The sequence below is a fragment of the Phyllostomus hastatus genome, unplaced genomic scaffold, assembly GCF_019186645.2.
Source record: "Phyllostomus hastatus isolate PE091 unplaced genomic scaffold, TTU_PhHast_1.1 phas_contig_495, whole genome shotgun sequence".
Taxonomy (NCBI): domain Eukaryota; kingdom Metazoa; phylum Chordata; class Mammalia; order Chiroptera; family Phyllostomidae; genus Phyllostomus; species Phyllostomus hastatus.
Window position 1 is genome coordinate 7,641,813 of NW_025333895.1, and position 18,670 is coordinate 7,660,482.

At 64.8% G+C, this 18,670-nt stretch overlaps 2 protein-coding genes and 1 long non-coding RNA gene across 6 annotated transcripts in view; 2 read left to right on the forward strand and 1 right to left on the reverse strand.

Annotated features, from left to right (window-relative positions):
• Positions 1-566: 566 nt before the first annotated feature.
• On the forward strand, positions 567-935 carry LOC123823513. Its single transcript, XR_006786539.1, has 2 exons — positions 567-635; positions 880-935. It is a non-coding gene; the product is annotated as an uncharacterized LOC123823513 (long non-coding RNA).
• Positions 936-4,079: 3,144 nt separating this feature from the next.
• Positions 4,080-9,920, forward strand: LOC123823511 (bile salt-activated lipase-like). The gene is made up of 11 exons (XM_045846335.1): positions 4,080-4,239; positions 4,575-4,725; positions 4,817-4,939; positions 5,129-5,326; positions 5,779-5,909; positions 6,084-6,191; positions 6,332-6,449; positions 7,499-7,685; positions 7,858-8,061; positions 8,859-9,056; positions 9,348-9,920. Exons 1-11 carry the CDS (start codon positions 4,174-4,176, stop codon positions 9,826-9,828), a joined length of 1,965 nt encoding a protein of 654 aa, XP_045702291.1. The 5' UTR covers positions 4,080-4,173; the 3' UTR covers positions 9,829-9,920.
• Positions 9,921-12,332: 2,412 nt separating this feature from the next.
• Positions 12,333-18,670, reverse strand: part of RALGDS (ral guanine nucleotide dissociation stimulator) — a 38,912-nt gene continuing 32,574 nt past the window's right edge. For all 4 annotated transcript variants that reach the window (XM_045846250.1, XM_045846249.1, XM_045846248.1 and 1 more), the window contains exons 11-18: positions 18,344-18,430; positions 17,821-17,853; positions 17,413-17,534; positions 17,106-17,201; positions 16,609-16,810; positions 16,209-16,451; positions 14,986-15,100; positions 12,333-13,362 (exon numbers count right to left, since the gene is read on the reverse strand). In XM_045846250.1, coding sequence (XP_045702206.1) covers positions 13,187-13,362; positions 14,986-15,100; positions 16,209-16,451; positions 16,609-16,810; positions 17,106-17,201; positions 17,413-17,534; positions 17,821-17,853; positions 18,344-18,430 — 1,074 coding nt within the window. In that variant the 3' untranslated portion in view covers positions 12,333-13,186. The remainder of the gene's footprint in view (positions 13,363-14,985; positions 15,101-16,208; positions 16,452-16,608; positions 16,811-17,105; positions 17,202-17,412; positions 17,535-17,820; positions 17,854-18,343; positions 18,431-18,670) is intronic.

Consider the following 18,670-nt stretch of genomic DNA (forward strand, 5'->3'; position numbering starts at 1 on the left):
TTTAACTTTTTTTACTTTTTTAGTTTTTTTAAAGATTTTATTTATTTATTTTTAGAGAGGGAAGGGAAGCGAGATAGAGAGAGAAACATCAATGTGCGGTTGCTGGGGGCCATGGCCTGCAACCCAGGCATGTACTCTGACTGGGAATCAAACCTGCGACACTTTGGTTCACAGCCCGAGCTCAATCCACTGAGCCACGCCAGCCAGGGCCTGTTTTTTCAACTTTTGTAATGAACTCTTAAATTTGTTTTAAACGATCCTGGTCACACTTTTTGATGCCCAGCCCGTCTCATCTCTGGCCTGAGGGTGGCCCCAGGTTGCCTCCTGTGACCTTTGACACACCCTCTGGTTCTCTGCGCCTTCTTGTCCCCCACCTGCCGATGGCCTGGGGTGCCCGGCCCCTTCGTCGGCGTGGAGGTGGTGTGCAGAGACCCCAGCTGGGCCCGAGGGGGGCCTGCTGCTCCTGGGTTTTCCATTTACTTCAGTGCTTTTGAAATCACAGAGCCAGGAAATGGGCCTTTTTTTTTTACAACAAACAGTAAAATACGAGTTTATACACATAGTTCCCAATTAAAAGATAAAATGATAGGGTTTTACTTCTCAGATCTTATGTGGACAGAGTGGGGCAAAAATAGGTTTGCAAGCCCTGGCTGGCATAGCTCAGTGGATTGAGTGCGGGCTGCAAACCAAAGGGTTACAGGTTCGATTCCCAGTCAGGGCACATGCCTGGGCTGCAGGCCACGGCCCCCAGCAACCGCACATTGAGGTTTCTCTCTCTCTCTCTCTCTCTCTCTCTCTCTCTCTCTCTTTTCCCTCCCTTCCCTCTCTAAAAATAAATAAATAAAATCTTTTAAAAATTAAACTATTGTTAAAAAATAGGTTTGCAGTTCACGTGGAAAAACGATACAGTAATTAAACAGTGACGCGAGGGGAAACCGTGTGCTGTGCACTCACGACGGCACGCCTACCTTCGCCGCCCGCCCCGCAGCTACGACGGGTCTTGGCCGCACCCCTGTCTCCTGGCGGCGTGGGCGGGGCCTGCGTCCCTCTGACCGCAGTGTCTGCCTCGTGGGATGGGAACAGGTGTGTTTGCCCGCACGGGATGCGCTCCAAGCTGGGGAAGGGTTTTTTTAAGTATTTGCCTCAGTTCTGTGTACCATTAAATCAACACGGCGAGGGCTCTACTTTGTCCATCGTGTCCGTCCAGAACTTCATACTTCTGGCCCAATCACCCAGATTCTCTCTCAGACGTCTGGGGAACCCCTACACCCTCCAAGCATCCCATGATAGCCATGGAGTCTCCCCACAGAAAAACGTGCAAACCCACAACACACACCTGCATCCAGTTCCAGAGGCACCGTGAGCCTGTCCTTGAACTTGCTAGCAGGTCCGTGGGCCACGTGGTTCAAAAGTCCCATCACGTCCCATGGTTTTCCTCTTCACTGTCAGCCTCATGGACTAGTAAACGCAAGTAAGATACAAACATGTCCCCACGTTACCTGTCGATAACCCAGAAGACAGAGGTTTCTGTGAAATCACCATGTGACCTTGAAAGACATTCGGGTTAGTTTCTGCCCTTCAGGAGCTTGAGGAACCCTCAGTTCACGTGAGTGCTCCTTTCTCCCCGAGCCAGCTGGAATGCAGGTCCTCAAGGGGGTTTATAGATGAACTTGGGGGCAGTATTGGAAGTGGAAAAGCATCACGTGCATGTAACACAGACACGCCTACACGTGCACACGCCAGGTGAGGTGACCTGTCTGCCAGTATTTGTGGAGCCGGCTTTTAAGGCTGCTTTTTGCCCCGGTATTTCGTCTCAGAGGCTGTGGGCTGGACGATGCTAGTCTCTTCTGGAAGTTTCTGGGAGTGCTCACCGCATGTTTGTTGTTACCTGTTCTGTGCGGGACCCTGCGGGCTCCTTAGTGTTAAATAAGTGAGCACCTCGAATCATCAAAACACGGGGATCTGCCCCCTCCTTTCCTCCTGCAAAGAACACGGCACTGGCTGTCCCCGAGCACACGGGGCCCGTCCCCCGCACTCAGAATCACTTAGAACGGGTTCTCAGGATCCCATCGGCCAGGAAAAAAGCATTAGCACAGGCACTTGTTCATGGCAGCACCCGCACACCCTCTGCGGCTGGTCCTCAGCCCCGCCCGCCCGGCTCCCGCTTCCAGTGGTGCTGGGTCGGGTGGGCAGACGGGCCCGACTTGTGTAGACCACTGAGGGTGTTGGGGACAGCCACACGTATGGCCTAGGTGCGCCTGTAGTGTTAAGGGCTCCCAGGCAGCGAGGAGGCCATCTGGACCCAGACTGAGGGGCTGTCCCCGGCTCCTGGATGCACCCCCTCACTGGGGATGGCTCTGAGGCCAAACCCCTCCAAGGTGAGAGCCTTGGGCTTTGTCTATGGCGGTCTCTCACTCCTTAACGACCTCCTTTGGTTACCAAAGTCAGATGCACGCCCTGAGGCTCAGCTGTGGGCTCTCTCTCTCTCGCTGGTGGTTCACACTCTGTGCTCAGGTTTTCCCATCTCTCTGGCTCCTCTTTGTCTCTCATCTGACTCTGTCCCTCTGTCTCTCTTCCCACCCCCACCCCTTCTGCTATGCCCCAAGCCCTTCCTTTCTCCCCGGGAAGCCCACCAGGCTGGGCTGTGGCCCCCTCTCCTCCATGCCTGTGCCCCCCCCTCCCGGGCCCCTTGTCCCGCCCTCCGAATGTGAGGTCTGCCCCACACCCTGAGGGCAGGGTCCCCACACCCAGCTCAGACCCAGACCGCACCCCAGGGGGCCCTGGAAACCAGGCCCAGGGACATGGGCTGCCTGTTGCAGGTCGCTCTGCCTGGTCTCAGGAAGCTGTAACTCCCCATGACATAGGCAGAGTGAAAGACCTCCGGACCAGGAGCCACTGAAGGAGACAAAATTATTTCCCTGGCATGATGGGCAGTCAATGACGGCTAACAATTCTCTGAGAGAATGAACTCAGGACAGACGCGATCACGTGGGAGTGCCCTAAGGAAGAAACTCACGGGGCTGTGGAAATGAAGGGGTGATGGACATCAACCCCTGCCACCTTGGCTTTGTCAAAGTCTGAGTCCTTGTTCTTAGATGTGAGAAATCCAAGTCTCCTGGGTGCCTCTGTCTTCTCAGGCCTGCAGGGGCGAAATTGCCCAGACCAAGGACCCCTAGGGTAATCAGGCCTGGGACATAGAATATGCAAGATCTTGTGAGATCTGTTTGCTGGAGGATGTTATTATCTTGGAATTTAAAGGCACAGACAGGAAACCAAAACTGCCCTTTGAGCCCTGTTAGATAAAACCCCAGGCTCTGCCCAGAACCACAGTGGGGGTTCTGTCTGCACCTTTGTAAGTCACATGCTTCTTTCGATCTTTTCTGCCAGACTGTGAATCCACAAACTAAGTCTGTTTTCTCAATAAAAATCTGCTTGGGTATGGACACAGGGCGCTCCCCACTAGAGGGGGTGGCCATGGCGCCCTTCAGGAGAGAGGGTGGCCAAGTGGCGCTCCCCACGCGAGGCCTGGCCCTTCTGTTCCTGTTCCCCCACGGGACCTGGTTGTCTCTGTGTATGTTTTTAGCATGTTTCAACGAACATCAGCAGCCGAGATGGATACTGGAGGACGGTAGCCGCCACAGCTGCCCAGTAGCACACAGCCACCTCTGTGCCGGAAGTCACATGCCCAGTCCCCCATAAACATCCTTGGCTGAGCTCAGGGGTTTGGGGGCGGGGGGCCAAGCAGGGCGTGGAGACAAAGCATGCCCCCTTCTCTGAGGACGGCCCTGAGCCCTTGTGGATGAACCAGAACACAGCCGTTGTGCACCCAGCCAGGCCCCGCCCCAACCCCCCTGCAGCCACCTGCCTCAGTTCCCAGCCACTGCCCGTGTGCGCTGTGGGCCCCAGGAACCCGGTATCATCCACCCTTGCACCTGCACACGTGTGTGACTGTGTATGCACAGGCACCGGTGTGACCTTGGTCCAGTCTGAAAACGGCAGCTGTCTCCTGGCCCCGGGCGCACCACCTGGCGTGTGGCCAGCCTGGACGAAGGGGCAGACGGAGGAGGGGGAAGGACCCTCCAGGGGCAGCTGCCAACGCAGGCTCCTGGCTGGCTCCAGCCCCATAAATACCCGTGGGCTGGAGGCAGGGCCACCCTGAGGCAGGCGCACACCATGGGGTACCTGCAGCTGCTGGTCTTGGGCTTCACCTGCTGCCTGGCGGCAGTGAGCTCGGCAAAGGTAAGCGACAGCCCGGCAGAGGAGGCAGGGCCCTGGTCCTCCACGGCACAGACCTGGGGACTGGGGACGGCAGAGTGGAGGGAAGGCAGACAGATGGGTCCCTGGCAGAAAGAGGCCCCCCTGCCCCCGGACACAGAGCCCACAGCTCCCCCAGAGGCTCGTCCCAGGTCCGTCCCCATTTGCACGGTGACTGGGGCGCAGACCAAGTGCAGGACGCCCAGCTAAACTGGGTTTCACCAACCGCATGGTTGTGGGTCTAGGTGTGCCCAAAAGGCACGCAGGGTACGCGCACACTAACAAGTACTCATTGTTGTGTGAAATGCCTCTCCCCCCAGCTGGGCGCCGTGTACACGGAAGGAGGCTTCGTGGAGGGCGTCAACAAGAAGCTTGGCCTGTTTGGAAGCTACGTAGACATCTTCAAGGGCATCCCTTTCGCTGCCGCCCCCAAGCCCCTGGAGAACCCCCAGCGACACCCCGGCTGGCAAGGTACGAGTGGGTGCACGCTGGGCAGGCCCGGCCTCATGGGAGGGCGTGGGTGGGCCACCATCCTCACGCCAGTCCCTCCGGCCGCCCGCAGGCACCCTGAAGGCCAAGGACTTCAAGAAGCGATGCCTCCAAGCCACCATCACCCAGGACAATACTTATGGCTCTGAGGACTGCCTCTACCTCAACATCTGGGTCCCCCAGGGCAAGAAGGAAGGTGTGCCCACCCCTGCCCCGTGCTCTCCAGCTCCCCCAGCCCCACGGAGAGCGCCCAGGCAGCCAGAGGCCCCAGCCCTGCCCCTCGGTTGTGTCTGGGGCTCTGGAGCCAACCTTCCCTGAGAGGGGCCCCCGGAGGGGAGAGTGCCCAGGGGCAACTGGGGTCACCAGGCCCTCTTTCCTGCCCCAGTGTCTCGGGACCTGCCCGTCATGGTCTGGATCTACGGGGGCGCCTTCCTCATGGGGTCCGGCCACGGGGCCAACTTCCTCAACAACTACCTGTACGACGGCGAGGAGATCGCCACCCGGGGCAACGTCATCGTGGTCACCTTCAACTACCGCGTGGGGCCCCTGGGCTTCCTCAGCACTGGGGACTCCAACCTGCCAGGTCCGCGGGGTGCCTTGGGCATGGTGACGGGGTCGGGGGGCCGGTGGGGGTGCTCCCCAGCACCCCTCGGTCCCAACCATCTCCTGACAGGCCCCTGACAGGCCCAGAATTCCATTTGCTAGGGATGGACCATGAGGCACAGGGATCCCTGGGCAGCTGCAGTGAAGGAGGAGAGGCTGTCAGACAGACAGACAGACAGAGACCCAGAGAGGGCCCAGGGGGCGGGGACAGGGAGCCGAGGGAAAGAGACAGATGAGACAGGGAGGTGGTGGCTTGGGGGGACACAGAAGCGGCAGGAAAGACAGACAAGCAGGGCCGTGGCCTCCTGGTCACCTGCCCGAACCCCTACGCCCTCTCCAGCGCCCCACTCCATCTGCCTCCTGGGACCCACCCTCGTCCCACTGCAGTCCCCGCCCACGGTCCCTGATGCAGGCCCTACCCCACTCATGCAGGTAACTATGGCCTTCGCGACCAGCACATGGCCATCGCGTGGGTGAAGAGGAACATCGCGGCCTTTGGGGGGGACCCCAACAACATCACCATCTTTGGGGAATCTGCCGGAGGTGCCAGCGTCTCTCTGCAGGTCTGGAGACCCCAAGAGGGGCAGGCCTGCCTCCCGGTGGGGGGTAGGGGCTGGAGGGAGCCCGTGGGGGCGGGGCGGAGCGGGCCTGGAGCTGACATGCTGGCTGTTCTCGGCGGGGGAGCCCGGGGTGGGCAGGGGCGGCGGGCCGTGCTGACGGGCCTCTGTGTGCTGCAGATCCTCTCTCCCTACAACAAGGGCCTCGTCCGGCGAGCCATCAGCCAGAGCGGCGTGGCACTGACCCCCTGGTCCATCCAGAAGAACCCTCTCTTCTGGGCCCAAAAGGTAAAGAGGACCTTCGGTGTGGGGGGAGGGGTGCGGTGCAGGAGCCGGGGGAGCAGGGGAAGGGTTTCCTCCTTCCTAGTCTCTGTCCCGCCTCCCCATCACCCCGGCGCTGGCCTCACCGACCCACCCCCCACCCCCAGATTGCCAAGAAGGTGGGCTGCCCTGTGGACGACACGGCCAGGATGGCCAAGTGTCTGAAGGTCACCGACCCCCGTGCCCTGACGTTGGCCTATAAGATGCCCCTGGCGGGCATGGAATGTGAGTGGGGTCTCCACGTGGGGGGTGGGCCCTGCTCCTGCAGAGAACAGGAAGTTCGGGGTCTCGGGGTCTCGGGGTCTCAGGGTCTCAGGACTGGCCTGTCACCAGTCACCAGCTCAGTGGTGTCCCCAAGCCCTGCGGAGCCTCAGGGCCCCAGCTGGCTGCCAGGAGGGGCCATTCCTTCCTCTTACCCTCCTCGGGTCATGACCCCTTTGAGAAGCCGATGAACATTCATCCTCCCCCCAAGAATGCACATGCATACCGTCACCGACACACAATTGTCGGGACCCCAGACCGAGAGCCTCCGTACTGGATGACTGTTCATTCGCCCTCCGCCCCCTGACTCGGCAAACACCGCCTAAGACCTGCGTCAGCGTCTGTCCGGCCCAGCTGTGCCGCTCTATCCCCCAGGGGTCGGGGGGCCCTGGGGGTCCCGGTCTGAAACAGCCTCAGAGTGTCGGCCTCATCCGCCCCGTAGGCTACGATTCCATGTTGCTCGTTCTGAGGCCAAGTTCAGGGGCCCCTCACTTGGGTCTCCCTAAACCACAAGTGCCAGGCAGGCGGGACCGGAGCCAACACCGTGGGCTGAAGTGCACACCGGCCGTTTCCTCAACGGAAGGAAACCCGGGCCGGGCCTGCCAAGGGCCAGCACATCCACTGGCCTGGAGTCAGCCCAGGGGTCCCTTCGGGGTCGGTCCAGGGGTCTGTGGGGAGGACAGGGACTTCCTGCGGTGAGGGGACAGACATGGCCGTCGGCCCAGTGCTTCTTGGTCTGGGCGAGTTTGCCCCCCGGGGTCACGTGTCAGCGTCTGGAGACAGTTGGGGCTGTCACACTGGGGTGGGGGCTGCTGGCATCCGGCGTCTGTGGCCAGGGTGCTTCTCGACCCCCGAGGAATGGCCCCACCACCTAGAATTACCCTGTCCCTTGTCCAAGCGAAGGGCCAAGGCCCCCGGCCTTGACGGAGGTGACGGGAAGGCTCCCCCTTGGTCGGGGCCGAGCAGGGCTCCAGGGGGTCCGGGGGTGCGAGCGCCTGCCGCTCTCCACACAGACCCCTTGGTGTACTACCTGGGCTTCCTGCCTGTCGTCGACGGGGACTTTCTCCCCGACCACCCCGTCAATCTGTTTGCCAACGCCGCCGACATTGACTACCTCGCTGGCACCAACGACATGGACGGCCACATCTTTGCCACCATGGACATGCCCGCGATCGACAAGGACAAGCAGACTGTCACCGAGTGAGTAGGACGCAGGACCCAGGGCAGGGCCAAGGGCGGGGAGGGGAGGCATCAGCCGAGGGAGGCCGTCAGCACGCACGTGGAGAGGGCCACGGCGGCCCCCTGAGCGTGCGCAGCAGACTCCCCTCCCGCGGCCCCGGGTGGAGGGTGCAGTGCCGCCGTCTCCCCGCAGTGAGGACTTCTTCAAGCTGGTCAGCGGGCTCACCATCAGCAAGGGGCAAAGGGGCGCCTCCTCCACCTTTGACTTCTACACGGAGCCCTGGGCCCGAGACGCGTCCCAGGCGGCCAAGAAGAAGACGGTAGTGGACTTGGAGACCGACGTCCTCTTCCTGATGCCCACCAAGATCACCCTGGCCCAGCACAGAGCCAACGCCAAGTGAGAACCTGGGCAGGGGGCCCACTCAGGGCACACGGCCACCCACTGAGGCCTCCCCGGGGGCGGCCCACGGGGGGCTAGGAGTGCCTGCACCCTTTGTGCTTCCCAGGCCCGACGGGATTTGGGAAGGACCCTCCTCGCCTCCCAGCCTCGGGGGACGGGGGACACAACCCTCCCTCAGCCCCGGGGCCTTGCCCCCAGAAAGCTCTGGGGTCTGCCGCCCACCCTACTCTGTGGCGGTTACTGCAGCGGGCTCCGGCCTGGCCGACTTTCCACACAACTTTGGCCACTACGCAGCATAGCTCTACAGAGTAATAGCCAGTGAAAATAGAAAGTAACCGAGGAATGCTTAAAAAGTGGGAAGATGAAATTATACCCGGAGGTCCAGGACGAGAACTTGGCAGCAAGTAGGTGATAAATTCAGCCCTGAGCTTCCTGTCGGTCAAGTCCGACAAGGAAACCCCTGAGAGCAGAAACCCAGGCCCACTGAAGGAAAAATACACACTCGTTTTCAGAGAAAAATCATCTGCCTTGACACTGAGTTATAGGAGGAAATGCCTCCCAGTTTTTGTGGAGGTGAAGCAGACAGACAAGCAAGGGAACCCGTAGAATCCACAAACCCATGACCTTGGCCCACGGCTTTGCCTTCCCCGGGGGCCAGGGCCCAGGCGCCTCATGAGTCTGGGGAACCACCAGCCCTTCTCCGGCGCCCCCGTGGGGCCCCTCCGGGCCCACCTCGGGGCTGGGCGGCCCTGGTGAGCCCCGGGCCGACCCGGGCGGTTTCTGTCCCTCCTCAGGAGCGCCAAGACCTACAGCTACCTGTTCTCCCAGCCCTCTCGGATGCCCATCTACCCCAGCTGGGTGGGGGCCGACCACGCGGACGACATCCAGTACGTCTTCGGGAAGCCTTTTCGCACCCCGCTGGGCTACCGGGCCCAGGACAGGACTGTCTCCAAGGCCATGATCGCCTACTGGACCAACTTCGCCAGAACTGGGTAAGGCGGGGCGAGGGGCCAGGGCCTCCCGCCACCTGGGCCCTCTGGGCCTGAGTTCCAGTCCCTGCCCCCTTGCACTTAACCCCCCTCGGGCCCCATGTGTGCATGAGGATAAGAGCTTCTGCCTGCGCCCTGGGACACGCACGTACCAGGCTGGTGCCCAGGACACATAGAGGCACCCAGTGGTCGGGTTGGCATGGAGGGCAGAGGGCTGCCCCGGCCAAACCGGGGCCAATCCAGGCCAGAGCGCGGCTCCCCAACCCCCACACCCCCTTTTGTCTCACTCTGCAGGGACCCCAACATGGGCCACTCGGCCGTGCCCACACACTGGGACCCCTACACCCTGGAAAACGGCAAGTACCTGGAGATCAACAAGAAGATAGACAGCTCATCCATGAAACAGCACCTGAGGAGTGACTACCTGCAGTACTGGACCCTGACCTACCAGGCGCTGCCCACGGTCACCGAAGACGAGGCCACGCCCGTGCCCCCCGAGGGAGACTCCGAGGCTGCCCCCGCACCCCCCGAGGGCGACTCCGAGGCCACACCCGTGCCCCCCGAGGGTGACTCCGAGGCCGCCCCCGCGCCCCCCACGGGAGACTCCGAGGCCGCCCCCGCACCCCCCGAGGGAGACTCCGAGGCCGCCCCCGCACCCCCCGAGGGAGACTCCGAGGCCGCCCCCGCACCCCCCGAGGGAGACTCCGAGGCCGCCCCCGCACCCCCCGAGGGTGACTCCGGGGCAGCTCAGATGCCTGCAGTCATCGGTTTCTAGTGTCCTTGGCCCCAACAGGCCACAGTGTGGGACCCCAGGGAGCCCGCCCCGCCCCCAAGCTCTTCCCGAATTAAAGCCTCCTCCTTTCCCTGGCTGCCGTCTTTCTTTGCTCTCGCGTCTTCCGGCCTCCGTCGCTGCCGCTGTGGGGCCCGGTGCTCCCCGGTCTCCGTCCGCCTCCGGCACAGGAGGTGGACGGTGCCGTCCCAGCCGCACCTTGGAGAAGGGAACGGGGTCCGAGAAGGGGCAGAGCCAGGGCTGCACACAGGCGTGGGCCCCGCATGCCAGGCTGCTGGCCCCGAGGGGCTGGCTCTGCCCGAGGGTGAGCAGGCCCATGCGGCCCAGTCCCAGCCTCAGCCCAGCCCTCCGGGCTCGGGAACCGGCCTGGGAGGAGGAATGGACACTGTGTCCAGCTGGACCCGAGTCAAAGACAGAGTAAAGCATCACACTGGACTGTCAGGAGCAGAAGGTGCAAGAGGGCTGGGCACTGGCTGCACCCCCGGCAGGGGCCTGGGGCGGGGCGCGACGGCCCCGGTGCAGTCTGGAGCGGGAGCAGGAGGCAGAGGTCAGACCTCCACCTGGTGGCCTGGCACTTGTGCCCCTCGCTGAGGAAAGCACAGCCCCGAGGCCTGTCACCCAGGAAGTCACATCCCTGCTTGGCTGGGCCACGTCAGGACGGCTCGGGCTCTTGGGACCCGGGCTGCGCTCACGCCAGGCGGAGGCGAGCCCTCTGAGCCCTACACGGGCAGCCACCGGGCTAACTCAGGGGGCGGCCCACACTCCCCCTGGCTCTGCCTTCCCAGGCGTCTCCAGGGGCAGAGCTGAGAACACTCACCGGGACGCAGGCCGGAGGCTGTCCGGGGTCTTAGAGGCGCCCTCAGGCCCAGGTGCTGCTCCTTAGCCCTGATCTCAGCGCAAGACCCGCGGGGGGACTGGGATGATCCAGGATTTCGTAGGCAAGGCCGCGCCCGTGGGCCAGCCGCCTGGGTGGTCCTCCTCCCCTGCCCTCCCACACCCCACCTTTCCCCCCTCCCCACGACAGTGGGTCGAACCACCCACCTCCCCATGCCCTAACCGAAGCCCAGACTTGGGCCGAGGATGCCGCCGTCCCAGGGCGCTGCAGGCCCGAGGGCTCAGGCCACCTGCCCTTTCGGGCCGGTTCGGGGGAGGTGGAGGGTTTGGGGGGCGGGAACCCAAGGGACTGAAATCTACATTCCCCATTGGTGGTCCAGAGAGACCCCAGGACGAGCCAGAACCCTCGCCTCTGCCTCCCCTGAAAGGCAGCCACGTCCTGGCTCAGGAGTGGGTCCTCGCAACTGTTGTTGATTAAAAATCAGGGGAAAAGATACACAACACGTGAGACGCTAACTTTACTGTTTTTAAGGGTGCCATGTAGGGGCCTTAGCGACACCCACAGTATTGTGCCACCGTCACCGTCATCTGGTTCCAGAACGCTCATCGTCCCCACCAGAGACTTCATGCCCATTGGGCAGTACTGCACCCCTCCCCCAATGTAGTCAACTTCCTGCCTCAGTCTGTTTGCCTGCCCTAGATGTTTCTGCTAAGGGAATCCCGGGTTCGTGGCCCATCGTGGCGGCGGCGTGGGTCGGAACCCCACGTCTCCTGGCGGCCGGACGGCACGCCCCCACGTGCCGTTGACGAAGGTGCCCGGCACCCTCGGCGTCCCTTTTATTTCTCTGAAGTCGATCCTAGCGCCGCGCCGGGGGCCCTGGCGGCCGGACCACTGTGCGGCATCTCAGCGTCCGGGGTCCTGTGTCGCGGGCCCGCGTTTCCCGTGCCTTGGGACTGGCTGAGAACCGGGTCTCAGGCGTTACCACGCGGAATCCAGACAGCCGGCTCTCCCCGTCCTCGCCTGTCTTTCTGTGGCTGGTCGAGGGAGGCAGCCCTCTGTTTCTATGGAAACGTCTCCCAGAGATCTTTGCAAAGCCTGCCTCGCTTGTTGTGTGTGGCCCCTGGTCTCCGTCCCCAGGTCCCGGTCGGCACCGTGTGACCTGGCAGACTTCCTTGCCTGTTCAAGGTCAGCGGCACGGCCCCCCCATCACGCAGTCACCCGTGGCTGTTGCATCTGATGAGGTTCCAGGGCCCCACGTTGGATGATTCTGGTAGATCCCCCCATGCCCGCCCCTGCCCAGCTTAGTGGTTGTTCCCACGGACACACTGACCCTTGGAGCCCCTCACTCCTCCAGCTCCTGCCTCCAGTGTTGTTTTTAAACACTCCCAGCTTTCAGAGGTGGACGCTGTGCCCCCTGAAGGCACCTTGACCTCTGATCCCAGGGGTCCGGAGGGCCCTGTCTCAGCCCACTGCCCACAAGAATGACACTGGAGTCCACGCATGCTCTGTGGACGAGGGGCTGGGCCTGCCCGCAGGAGGCAGAGCCAGGGGCACTGCCCCACCAGCCTCCCCAGCGGAGAGCACACTGGACCTCGAGTGTCCACGTGGCCTTTCAATCGGCACGGGTGGTGGAAGGACAGCACCGCCCCCGGGCTATAGTAGAAACGGGATTTTAATATAATATTCAAGTCTAGCATTTTCTATTTACAACAAATAAATATTGCCCCTCCCCAACCAGTAAACATGGTTTTTGCCTTTTATACAAATGTTCAATGCCCTCCCCTCCCCCCAGGTCTCCTTTCCCACGGACCCCGCCCCCTGCGGTCTCCGTCTCGTGAAGCCCAGGGCGCAGTGGTCCGTGGCACTCGCAGTGTCCAGCGGAGAGGGGTCTGGGAGGAGGGCCCCTCCTCTCATCTCCTCCCCTCCCCTCCCCTCCCCTCCCCTCGGGCAGGGGGTCGGGCCGGGGGGCCCCCTCTCTCAGATGGCCCCGACGATGGGATCTTTGGTGCGGCCTGCGGAAGGCTGGAGTGGTGGCAGGGGGCCGGGGCCCCGGCAGTGGCACGGCCGGTGCCCGTGGCTGTGAGGAGAGAACTGCAGTGGTCGGACCCGGTGGGAGACTGGGTGCCCCGGGGCGCCCGTGGGCACGAGTGGCAGTGACCCACACCTGGGCAGGTGTGGGGGAGGTGTGGCGAGGGCGTGCCCGGGGGCGGGCGGGCTCCGTGCCCCTTGGCAGCGTCGGCGAGTCCTCTGGGTCCAGAGAGCGGAAGGCACCTAAGGCGGCGAGTGGTCCACGGGGGGCCAGGTCAGCCTGCCGGCGGGCAGGCGTCAATCCCGGCAGCGAGGGAGGTCCAGGGTGAGACCGGAGGCGGGGGTGGCCTGGGCTGACAGGCGGGGCTCCGGAAGGCGCCCGCCTGGGCCGGGGCCACTGCCGTCTGTGAGCGGCTCCTTGCTCGGCCAGCCCGATCCTGGACAGGGCGGGCCTGTGGCCGGGCCGTCGCGAGGGACCCGCTAGAAGATGCCCTTGGCGATCTTGAGTCCCTTCTGCTTCATGCGGGGGAGGGTAGAGCTGGCCCCGTGCCTGACCTTCGCCCCCTTGGTGAAGGTCCGTTTCCTTAGGACGAAGTCGTAGTTGGCAGCGGAGTTCATGGCGTAGAACACGTTGGCGTTGTCGGGGATCTTCAGCTCTGGGCGGGGCGGGGTGGGGGAACGGTCAGCGTGAGACCCCGCAGGACGCTGTCCCAGCACGGGAGGGCCCCTGACCACCACCTCCCCCGAGTCCTGCCCCACTCAGGACAAGGGCTCTGGGCCCGGGGACAGGCAGCCGTCCACGTCACCTGGGCGCCGGGCCCTGCAGGGCCTCACACCCTGCTCCCGCGCCCCTCCTGTCCCCCCTGCCCCGCAGCCTGCCGTGCCCCTGCCGGGCTGGAGCCTGTGCCCGTCCCGCCGTGTGGCTCTTACTCGAAGCCACGGGGGGCAAACACAAGGCCGGAGGCCCGAGTCCGCCTGGGCTCCTTATTTCCCCCCGGGGGCGGGGCCGACCTCTCGCTCGCCTGTTCAGGAGCAGTCACATCCACACAGTCCTGAAGTGACCTCCGGCCCCTTGAAGGCCACCTGAGGCTCACGTGGCCCCCGGTGACAATGAACGAGTCTGACACCCCTGCTCTGGGCCCCGAACCTGCACGGGCCCCCTGTGTTCCTTCTCCATCACGGGGGCCGCACCTGGCCCGCCCCCTCACCAAGGTGGTGCGAGGAGGTGAGAAAGGATTTAGGCGCCAACCTCGAGGGATGGAGGGGGCACTGCCCACTGTCTGGGGCCACGGCGGGGTGGGCAACAAGCTCGGGGCAAAGGGGAAGGCTGGGGAGGGGCTCGCGGCTGACCTCTCTGGGGCGCACGTGTGACCCCGAGCAGACGCAGGGCGGGGCAGGCGGGGGCACAGCTGTCTAATGACCGTCATTCACGAGCAGCGCAGGAGCACGCTCCGTGTTTCGCGTGCTCGCGCCCAGCCCTGCTTCCGGAAACGCACCCGCCCCTTCATTTCCGGCGCGGGAGCGGGGCACGGCTGGCCGCCCGGCTCCGAGTCTGCGCTCACAGCACCCCCCCACCTTCCCCAGGGCTCAGAACACCACACTGCCCTCCCCCAGTCCTCCGGCCACGGGCGGAGTGCCTGTGTCCCCCCAGGATTCCCGCTGACACCCCCACTTCCAGGGATCAGGAGCTAGGGCTTTGGGGGACGGTGAGTCGTGAGGGTGGGGCCCCTGTGAATGGGATTGGGGTCCTATAAGAGGCCCGAGGGAGCCACCCCTCCCCAGGTGAGGACACCCCAGAAGCCGGCAGGCTGCAGTCCCGAAGACGACCCTCGCCTGACCTCACCTGGCTGTGCTGGGCCCTGAGCCCGGACCCCAGCCCCCCAACCCCCGGGGTCCTGAGGGACATGTTTCTGTTGCTCACAAGCCCCCGGTCTGGTGTCTGTCACAGCAGCCGGGACGGGCTGAGACGGTGGCCTGTGCACCTGGGTTTTAACCCACTGGGTATTCAGTCCCTGTGGTCACACGTCTCCTGAGGGACATGTTTCCTGTCCTAGCCAGAAAGCACCCCCTCGATGGCCCGTGGGCTTGGCCGCCAGGCTGCTCTGCCCCAAGAGAAGAGCCCTTTCTCTTCCCTGCAGCTCTGACCCGGGGTCACCACCCGGGCGGGGGGCTGCCCGCTGGAGCGGCCGTGTGAGCAGAGCCTGCTCCTAACCCCTGCTGGCCTGTGTTCCGGGGCTGCGGCCCCCCCGGCCCCCAGCCCGCCCCCGGTCCCGGCTTACTCCGCTCGTCCGAGATGACCTGCACCAGCTCGTAGTGCTCCGGCTCGCCCTCGTCCAGGTGGTGCTTGTCCATGGCCTTGCGGATGACGGCCGGGGCCTTGTCTTGGCTGGTCACCTGGGTCCGGGTGGGGACAGGCCGTCAGGGTAAGGACCCCAGAGGGGCTCCCCGGAGGTGCGACGGCCAGGGACCCGGGGAGCTGCCTCAGCACTGTGCTCAGGATCACGGCCTCTGGCCAGCGCCGGGTCTGTGGGGGTCTCGCCACCCTCTGCTGTCCCCTGAGGGGGCCTCCTTGCAATGATGAGGGGTCTTTCCCAATTGTTCCTACTGTTCCTTCCCCCACAAGCCTGCCACCTCCTCCCGTGCCACACGGGGAGACGACCTGCCCCTGTGGCATCAGTACCAGAAAGTCTGGGGAACAGACAGCCCAGAGGTGATGGCCACAGGGTGCCCGGGGGCCGCCTAAGCGCCAGGCCCGCCCCGGGCCGGAGGCTGCCAGCATGGGGGGCGCAGACCGACCCCTGCGGCTGCCTCTACCCCAAGGGCCGGAGCCCAGGCGGGCCTCAGACCCAGGGTCACACAGGTGACTGTGTCGCCGGGCACCTGGCCCAGCTGTGGGGTTTGGCGTGGACTGCGGCAGCCAGCGGCTGCTCTGAAGCCCGCTTCTGGAGGACGGGGAGAGTCCCTCCCACCCCCACGGCTCAGTCCCGCTGGCTCAGCCTTGACCTTCAGTGACATGCAGTGTCTGACACCGCTGGCCACCCCCACGGCCACCGGCCCGGATGGCCTCCTGCCCCACCTGCCCGCCTCTCCCAGCACCACAGCCCATCCCCTCAGGAGACTCAAGTCACAGGTTACCACTGTCCTCCTCTGCCCCAACCTGCCGTGGCTCCTGTCTCCTTCTGACGCTTCTGTGACTCTTACCCCTGACCCCTGCTCCTTCACCCCGGGCCTGCCGGCTGCCCCTCCCACCCCCAGTGTACCCCGACCTTCGGCACTGCCTGGTGCCCCCTCCAGGGGCGTCACTAGCAAGGCCCCTCCCGGCTGTGAGGGGACCTGCACCCACTGCCCTCATCTGATCACCATTGTGCCCTGGCGTCTCCTCCCCCACCCCCGCCCCTCCTGACGGGACCCACGGGCAGGCCGGCACAGGGGGCCCGACCCCTGCTTGCTGCCCGGCGGCGGGGACCGTGAGGGGACGCCGCCCGCCCGCCCGCCCGCTCACCAGGATGCTCTTGTACATGTTGCCGTTGTCCACGTCCAGGCTGACTCGGATGATGCAGCAGTCGCCCACCTGCTGGTTGTAGAGTGGCAGCGAGGCGCTGTGGCTGCTGACCCCCGAGACGGAGCGCTTGTGCGTGCGGGTGCCGGCCACGGGCGTGGTGGAGGCCGAGGAGGAGGAGGCGCTGCTGGAGGCCGAGCTGATGCCGGAGGTCTCCGGCGACGACTGGGAGGCCGACTCCCAGAACTGCGGGGAGGGTGTCGTGGTCAGCCAGGGCCCGGGCCGGGGCGCCCAAGGGCTCAGTGTAGCAGCCGGGGCGTCCCGGCCCCCCGTCCCGTCTGTGGGTGTGATGGGGGTGCCGGGAGGGAGGGCCTGGGAAGGGCTGCGCGGGAGGGGCGGTCACCTTCTTCTCCTGGCCGTCGGGGGACTCCGGGACGAAGCTCACGTTGGCCTCCTCCACGTCGGAGCTGGAGGAGCCCGCCGAGTGGACGCTGAGCGCGTCGGCGATGTCGCCGCTGCTGAGGTAGGGGCCGCACCTGAGCTGGTCGCAGGACTTGGAATGCGAGCTGCCGCTGGTGTTCAGCTCCGTGCTGGGGGCCTGGCGGCTGCAGGAAGGGCTGGGTTACTTGCGGGGAGGCCTCCCCTGGGGCGCCTCCTCCCTGCACCCCCGCCCCCACACTCTGCTCCGGGCACCGGGGCCGAGTGCTCAGCCAGTGCCCCCCGACACCCCCTTTGCTCCAGCCAGCGAACATCACTCGGCATCCCCCTGTTTCAGAGGAGGACACTGAGGCCCAGGCAGGTGAGGTGACTCCCCTGGTCACTGGAGGAGCTGAGACCTCGGTGCCAGCTGTTGGCCCCCCCGCGCCCCGAGGGACCCCCCTGCCGCCCGAGGGCACCTACTCGCTCCAGCGCTTCACGATGGCGGTGCTCTTCTTGGCCTTCAGGGTGTTGCTGGCCGACTCGGAGGGGGGCTCCAGCTCACACGACAGGTTGTAGCTGCGGGACAGAGCGGCAGCTGTGAGCCGCCAGGAGCCACACGGGGCCTCCCTCCCGGCGCCCGCCAGCGGCTGGAGTCTGGGCACATCTTGCCATCTCACCAGGCGACAGGGTCCGGTGCTGACCGCGTGCCCACGGCACAGCCCCCAGAGCCGGCTCCCGGGACAGCCCGGCCCACCTGCGAGGGGTCCGACTCCCGCCCCGGCCTCACCTGTCGGCCTCGCTGAGCCTCTGCGTGGCGCGGAACCAGGCCCCGAACTGCTCCTCGGGCTCGATGCTGTAGTTGTTGCAAGCCGACTGCAGCAGCTTGATCTGGGCGATGACTTCAAACTCCTGGGGCCGGGGGGGAGGGAAGGGGGGATGGCATGGGGCGGCAGCTCGGCCAGGGCCCGGGCTCCAGGGCTCCTCCCCTCCCCTGCCCCCACCCAGGCCTGGCCTGACTCTCAGAGAGCCGACCTCGGTTCTCACGCCCACCCGCACCCTGCCCTGGGAGAGGCTCCCCCCATTCTGTGCCTGACTCTGCCCCCCCACAGATCAGGAACGGGGCCAGGGCCAAGAGTGATCTACCCAGGGGGCTCCTCTGATCTCCACCCCCGCCGTGAGGGCTGCGGCCGCTCACCTTCCTCCTCTTCTCGAAGTTGATCAGCCTCCCCTGCAAGGCAGAGAGCCAGCGCCCGTCAGAAAGTGTCCCCTGGCCCCGTGAGGACCCGGCACCCGCCCCAGGCTGCACTACCACCAGCACACACCAGGGGGCAGGCCAAGCCCACAAGCTTGGACTGTGGGTGGGTGCTGGGGGGACCTTTTTGCTCAGCCCCCCGAGAGGAAGGATGGGGAGACGGAGGCCTTGGGGCTAGAAGGCCCTGCTCGGCCACCAGGCACCGGACCCTGGAGGGTCCGGCTCCTTGCCCATGGGCACTGCCCCAGGGAGGGGCTGTACTCTCCTGCAGCTCTGAGCCCACCCGCCAGATGGCGAGCTGGTCACCCACAGGTAAGATGGGCAGGTGCCCAGGGGCCCTCCTGAGACGAGGTGTGCCATGTGGGGGGCTCAGGGCTTGCTGAGGGGTGCACTCCTTCCGGGGTTCGGGGTTCAGGGCCCCGGCCCGGCCCCCCTCCCAGCCCTCCCCAGCCCCCAGCTCACTCACATACAGGTAGTCCTTCATCGCGGTGTCCAGCATCACCAGGTCCGTGAGGAACGTGCCCAGGTAGGGGATGGTGCCCTGGATGACACCCTGTGGTGCCGGGGTGGGACGGGGTGAGTGGGGTCCGCGGCCACTCCCCCGGTAACCCCTCAGCCCTGGCAGGCCCCAGGCCTCCTGCCGGGAGCAGCCCGCAGGTCTTTGGGCCCCAGCCGCCTCCCCGTGTCCCTGGGCCCCAAAGTCCCCCTGGTCACCTTCCAGGCCTGGTATGTGGCCAGTCCCCAAGATTATATGGTCTCTGGCTCCCCCCACCCCTAAGTCCCTGAGCCCACC